General features: G+C 39.0%; 1 protein-coding gene across 1 annotated transcript; it reads left to right on the plus strand.

Annotated features, from left to right (window-relative positions):
• Window positions 1-2,257: 2,257 nt before the first annotated feature.
• On the plus strand, window positions 2,258-2,839 carry LOC101617555 (60S ribosomal protein L21-like). Its single transcript, XM_045141485.1, has one exon. The coding sequence runs from the start codon at window positions 2,285-2,287 to the stop codon at window positions 2,765-2,767; it is 483 nt and encodes a 160-aa protein (XP_044997420.1). The 5' UTR covers window positions 2,258-2,284; the 3' UTR covers window positions 2,768-2,839.
• Window positions 2,840-7,056: the final 4,217 nt, after the last annotated feature.

The following is a 7,056-nucleotide window of genomic DNA, read 5'->3' on the forward strand; positions in this document are numbered from 1 at the left end:
TTGCATTTGATCATCTCTTCATAGAGTTAATCAGCTGGTTATTGGGATTCTCTATTTGTTGACTCATTATCAATTCATTTATCTCTTTTTTTGAGATCTCTCTAGTTTTCCTCAATATAGTTAATCCTAGTTATGAAAGCTGTGTGCTGTAGGAGATCATTCTGTTGCATTTCATTTATGGGATAGTTGGTTTTTTGATGATTTCCTTCCAGTTCAATAATTTAATTACTCAGGGTCACATAACTTACTGTGCTTTCATTGTGGTATTCTAGCTCTGTTGTCTCCTCTGTGATTTCAATGGAGACTTGCATTGTGGAAGTAGACAAACTTGGTGGTTGTATTTCATTGTTTGTTTGTTTTTGTATTGGTGTCTACCTATCTTTGGGTATAATCTTATTTTATTAAGGGGGAAAAAGTATTTGCCCTTGTAGGATCTTCAGTGAGTGCTGTCTTTTGGGTTTGAACCAGATTGGAGTGTAATGGCTTTGTATCCACAGATGTGGAGGTTGCCCTTGCAACAGAAGCTCTGGGCTGGTGGCCAATACAAAAGCTGCAGCTGGAGTTCCAGAATCTCTTCAGCCTACTACCACAGCGTTGCCTTGCCTGTGGGTCAGGGCAGGGCTGTGGGGAGGTGGGAGAGGCACTGGCTAGTCCCAGGTCCAGGGAATTGGCAAAAGTGATGCTCCAAGTTGTCTCTGGGAGTGGGAATGTGGGTCACCAAGTTCCATGGGCCAGGCTGGAACTGGGTCTGTGGAGTTGGGCAGTGTGGAGATGTTGGTGTGTGGAGGTGGCCAGGAATCAGAGGAGGCAGATAAGGCCAGAGCAATCTGCTGAGGCCGGCAGTGTGGGGTGGGGTGGAGTGGATATGGCAGCACAGGGTATGTGGGACCTCCTGGGGTGTGGTGGCAGGATTTGGGGGCCCCACAGGGGAAATACAGGGTGGGATGGAAGTGGAGCCACTGGCTCCCACACTGTGTGTACTCACTCAGTGGTGTAGTCTCTATCTGAGAGCAGGAGGTGTTGGGAAAGTTTCACATCCCTGTATGGGGTCCCAAGCATACCTGTATTCAGCACTTCCTCACCCACCAGTGCCAAGCCCCAAACACTTTGGTAGTTTTCCCCCTGTCCGGGTTCACAGGTTCCAATCAAGCCCTCACTCAGTCCTAGTACATAGGCCTCCTAAAAGCCTGTACCACCAGCCTCCAACACATAGGCCCTAAGCAAGCCAGAAGCATTTTTTTAAGTAATATAGTTAAGTGCCACATAACTACATCATAGCCAACAACAGAACATGACACAATACAAGACATTGGGCCTGTAAGATTCTATCATCTAATGGCATTGTAACTCTCTCAGTTTGTGTAAATACACTTTATGATGATCACACACTAGCAGTGTCACCTAGTAACCCTTCTCAGCTCGTGTTCATAGTTGTGCAATGGGTGAATGTATGCAGATTCATTGTAGTAATGATGAAAATTCTTATGAGAACTGGTAGTGGAAAAAATAAGCAGATGCCAATGTCAAAACCTTTCCTCAAGGAATAAATGTGGACTTGGCATATTTGGAAAACTTAATGCATTGCAACATTGGTAAAAATTAAATGGTATTTGATTATCATCATCTGAAGTAAGAACTTTACCACAACAGAAAGAAAACAACACAAGCATAGTCATTTAATAAATTGTCTCCCAAGTAGTTGGGTAACAGGTTTGAAAATATCAACCAGGAGATATAAATGCAAGTGAGTAAACAGCACAATAAATACCAACTGTACAAGAAAGTAAAAGCATTTTTGATAAGAGGCTTATTTATCCCAGATGTGGAGGGAACATGTACTTCTAATCATTGCAGAAGATTTAGGTTGTTAAAACAGCAAACAAGATTAATTAAATATATCTGTATATATAGCAAATTACAAAATAAAAATAATATAAAATTTCTAGTACAAACTAGATATGCTGTAGGCATGGCCTGATAGCAGAATTCTTCCAGATAGATGAGGAAATAAATGATTATGTTGGTGACCACCTTCAATCTGACTGATGATAGAGAATGTTTATGCTAAATCATGATTTTAAAAGTCATATTCTTATTTAAAATGAAAACACAAGTAAATTCAACCAATACAAAGGGTGTACAGATGTTTGAAAGGGAAAGAAATTCAAAAGAAAAACCCAATCTTGACAAGTCTTTGTGCTATAGGGAAGAGGAGATATATTTCATACATTAAGAGCAGAAATGGCTTTCGTTCGGAGCCGCCATCTTCCAGTAATTTGCCAAGATGACAAATACAAAAGGAAAGAGGAGAGGCACCCGGTACATGTTCTCTAGGCCTTTCAGAAAACATGGAGTTGTTCCATTGGCCACGTATATGCGAATCCACAAGAAGGGTGATATTGTAGACATAAAGGGAATGGGTACTGTCCAAAAAGGAATGCCTCATAAATGCTACCATGGGAAGACTGGAAGAGTCTACAACGTTACTCAGCATGCTGTTGGCATTGTTGTGAACAAGCAAGTCAAGGGCAAGATTCTTGCCGAGAGAATTAATGTGCGTATCGGGCATATTAAGCACTCTAAGAGCCGAGACAGCTTCCTGAAATGGGTGAAGGAAAATGACCAGAAGAAGAAGGAGGCCAAAGAGAAGGGAACCTGGATGCAGCTGAAGCAGCAGCCCGCTCCGCCCAGAAAGGCGCACTTTGTGAGGACTAATGGAAAAGAGTCAGAGCTGCCGGAGCCTATTCCCTATGAGTTCATGGTTTAATAGATGTCCTAAATGAATCAGACCTAGATTGTCAAAATGCTTTTCTTCATTAAAGTATGGTGTCCTCACTTACTCAAAAAAAAAAAAAAGAGTAGAAATGTAGGTCTTGAGAAGTATCCCAGTAGTAGAGTACTTGTCTATCATCAAGAGGACCTAGGTTCAATCCCCAGTACCTCACACATGTGCACACACAGAGGCCATATGATTAACACACAAAAAAAGTATGATTATAAAGGGTGTAACTCAATGTAGAGCACATTGTTAGCATTCACTATGGTTTAATTGCCAGTACCACACACACACATCACACACACACGTTTGAGTCATGATATAATATCATAGCCAAATTTAAATGATAAGTAAGTGGAGAGTGTAATGTATGGATATTGATTGATAAAAATGACACAATAATGTTCATTTATATCATTTTCTCATGTAAGAAAAGTGTTGACAATTTAAACAATGATATGTTTAATTTATAAAACACTGTATGCCAGTCATGCTCCTAAATGCTTTTACAAGTATTAATTTCTTCTGATGTTTGCATCAGACCTATGTGCTAAGTACCATGTTTAGTCGTCATTCTACAGGTGGAGAGGTTGAGACATGCAGTACCTATATACATTATTCCAGGTTACACAGCTTAGATTAACTGTTCCAAAGTGACATGAATTTCCTAAAAGTAGCTTAGATGATTCCTATTTTCAGGTTGCTTTAATTAACTCCTGTATTAATTACATTATTTATTGCTATCATCAAATGTCTGAGAACAGAAAGAGGCTTAAAGAACGAAAAAGTTTATTCTGACTCACAATTTCAAGGGCTATAGTCCATCATGGGTAAAGGCATGTTAGCAGGAACAGGAGGCCAGCTGTTCACACTGCATCCACAGAGAATGAACAGGAAGTGGGGCAAGACTATAACAAACTCAAGATCTGCCCCAGAGACCCACTTCCTCCAATAACACTTGACCTCCTGAAGGTTTTACAACCTTCCTAAGTAGAGCCACTAGCTAGGGACCAAGTTTTCAAACATATTTGCCTACAAGGTACATTTTACATGCAAATCACAACTCCCTAATTTGGGGTCTTACATTTATTGTCTATATCCCCATTCATTTCTGTAGTGTGAATAAAAGGAAAAAAAATTGAAAATTTCTAGAGGATCCCAATAAATCAAAACAATGAATTATTTAATAAAAAATTTGAAGAGAGCAAATAGAACTATATAAAATCAGTTCATTTAGGGAGGTTAAAAGAAAGGGGGTTATATGCCTTTAGTCCCAACACTCTGGAGGCTGAGGTAAGAGGATCACTGTAAGTTCAAGACAAGCCTGGGACTACAGAGTGAGTTCCACATCAGCCTGAGTTGGAGGGAGACCCTGCCTCAAAAAAAGGAAGGGGAGGTTGATAATGTGAAAGGTTGTGGCTGGGGGGGGGGGGCAAATAATATAGGGAAAACTTAAAACTATTCTAAAGACATAGTCTTTTATGTTCCCCAATAATCAATTTTAGGAAGATCAAGCTACTGTTTTTCATAAGAACATTGGGACACTCAAGGAAAAGGAGCCTCAAGAAAAACAAGCACTGGCATTTCATTCCAGGGAATGAACTAACAAAACCATTGATGTTGAAGGACGGAATCTTCCCAAATAGATTGGCTCTGAACTTTCTTAGGTCAAATGTTCCTGAGAAGTCTAACCTGATAGGCTCCTTTGTGGGGCTTGTCTAATTGTTCCACAGCTTTGATTCAGAGAGCTGGGAGCATAAGAAACCAGGAGATAGTTTAAAAGGCTTTTTAAAAAACACTGAAGGCTACTAATATGGGTCCAGTTTTTTGTTGTTGTTGTTTGTTTGTTTTTCGAGGTAGAGTATCACTCTAGTTGAGGTGACCTGGAATTCACTGTGTAGTCTCAGGGTGGCCTCCAACTCATGGGGATCCTCCTACCTCTGCCTCCTGAGTGCTGGGACTAAAAGCGTGTGCTACCACACCCTGCTATGGCTCTAATTTTATGTCCACATAAAAATAGCATGCCAAGGAAAATCAAGTTAAATTCAACCTGGGCCCATGGATCCAACAGAGATAAAAATGCATCTGTAGTATCTGTATTTGTAATGAAGCACTGTGGGCCAGGAGCATGGGATGTCAATAAAACCATGACTAGTATCTCAGGACAACAGCCTTAAAGCAAAGACTTTAAACCTTGTATCATTATCCTAATTGTAATTCACTTGATCCCCAGTGTAACAAAATCTGCCCATCTACTTTCTCAAGCCATTATTCCTTACATTCAGCATATTGGTTTGTCTGCCATTAAATATTTATTGTTTACAGCTTTCTGGACAGGGAAAAAAGCAGCCACTTTACTACTCTATATTGATCCCTGGGTTGTCCTTAGGAAAAGCTTTTAGGAAGTTTGTTTTGAATACTACTCAGGTTATGACTAGCAAATATACTTCTTTCTGCTTCTTCAATAGTAGAATATTAGAACATAGCTCTGTATTTTTTCACTAATCTATTGCTATCATTATTAATAAACACTTCCATTGATACTTGTTCTGGACTACAAATGATTTGTTTAGAAGAATATTAAAGTAAAGAAAAATAAGGAAACTATGCATGTGTTTACTAAACATGATTTTAGTTGCTTTAAAAGGAAATTATGCAACCAGTGAAAGGAGCCATCAGAGTAACTAGAAGCTAAGAGCTTCATGCATATTTTTGCCTGCTCAAAGGAAAAGAAGCCTTCATGTCTTCCTATAGAATAATTGTTAAGATATATTCAAGTTATGAGAGCTCCCTTTGGTTCTAGTGTTTGATATGATTGATCTTCCATTAGGCAAGTTTAAATAAAACATGGCACTCTGCAGTCTTGGATGTATCAGTTATATATTTTATGTGGTAGATATTTAAGAGGGGCCAATTATTTCTATTGTGGAAAACTCCACTGAAGTGTAGGCTAGTCATATACTCTTTATTTTAGGTGATTAGAAACTATTTACTAAACAGAACCTATTTCTTCCAATGTGCTTTATCATGGGGAATACTAAAACAATAAAATAAAATAAAGTAATAAAGGTAGTTTCTGCCCTGAAAGAGCTGAGAGATAATAATAATAATTTGAATTTCACATAAAGCATTTTTCACTGCATTTGATGGCATGCAGCTGTAATCCTAGCATTTGGGAGGATGGAGCAAGATGTGAGCTTGAGGCTGGCTCAGGCATGATCCTGTCAAAAACAAACAAAAGAATACATTTTATTCTATACTGTTATTTCTAGTTTGTCATGTTATCTAGACTTCATGTATTCGTTTTCTTTTTTGTTTTTGTTTGTCAGATAGGGTCTCGCTCTAGCCCAGGCTGACCTAAAATTCACTATGTAGTATCAGGTTTCCCTCATACTTACAGAGATCTTCCTATTTCTGCCTCCTGAGAGCTAATATTAAAGGTGTGCACCACCATGCCTGGCTGTGTATTCATTTTCTTACTGTGGGTATAACCTGAAATAGCAATTAACCTAAAAAAAACCTTTATTTTCCTCTCTCAGCACATCTCATTTAAGACCTTCAATAAATTATTTTATTAAGAACACACTCTACTCATGAATGTGGCGGTAGTCAGATTTTAAAAATCCAGAGGCTACAAAGAACTCAACACTAAATCAGGCCTGCCATGGCTCAGGGACATTGCATAAGAGGGGGTGGAAAGATTGTAAGAGCCAAAGACTGACTGAGGCCTTTATGGCTCTACAGTGAATATCACAACCCCACTAAGGAGGGCCCAAAGGATATGGGAGCAGGGGTAAGGGGATAAAAGAGTATAATCTGTTTTAATATATGTAAAATAAATTTTAAAAAGAACAAGAAAAAAATGTCACCTGGAGTTCCATTGTTACATGTGTAGAGTAGTTGTTATCAGACTAAACCTCTGGCAGAAAACAATTATGAACTATGGAAAAATAGGAACAATGTCTATTTGAAGGCACTGGAGAGTGATGAGAAGCAGGCAAAATTACAAGGGAGCCCATGCTTTAAAGAAGACCCTATGGATCATTGCTTAGTTGAGGACTTCCCAGTTCCTGTGGAATTATAATCTAGAAATCCATCAGGAAAACACAATGTTATTTGGGTAGGTTGGTAACACGGCTGGATTTAGAAGGGAGAAATTTGAGGAAAAAAGTAGCCACAGGCTGGGAATCTCTAGATGTCAGTACAGACTGTACTCATTTCCACAGACCTCTGAACTGTGTATGCAAGAAGACTCAAGGAGCCCAGCTTGAATGCTTAAT

Source organism: Jaculus jaculus, chromosome 1 (assembly GCF_020740685.1).
Source record: "Jaculus jaculus isolate mJacJac1 chromosome 1, mJacJac1.mat.Y.cur, whole genome shotgun sequence".
Classification (NCBI taxonomy): Eukaryota; Metazoa; Chordata; class Mammalia; order Rodentia; family Dipodidae; genus Jaculus; species Jaculus jaculus.

Coding starts and splice junctions, on each gene's coding strand:
- LOC101617555 (XM_045141485.1), top strand. CDS start 2,285: ATGACAAATACAAAAGGAAAGAGGAGAGGCACCCGGTACATGTTCTCT.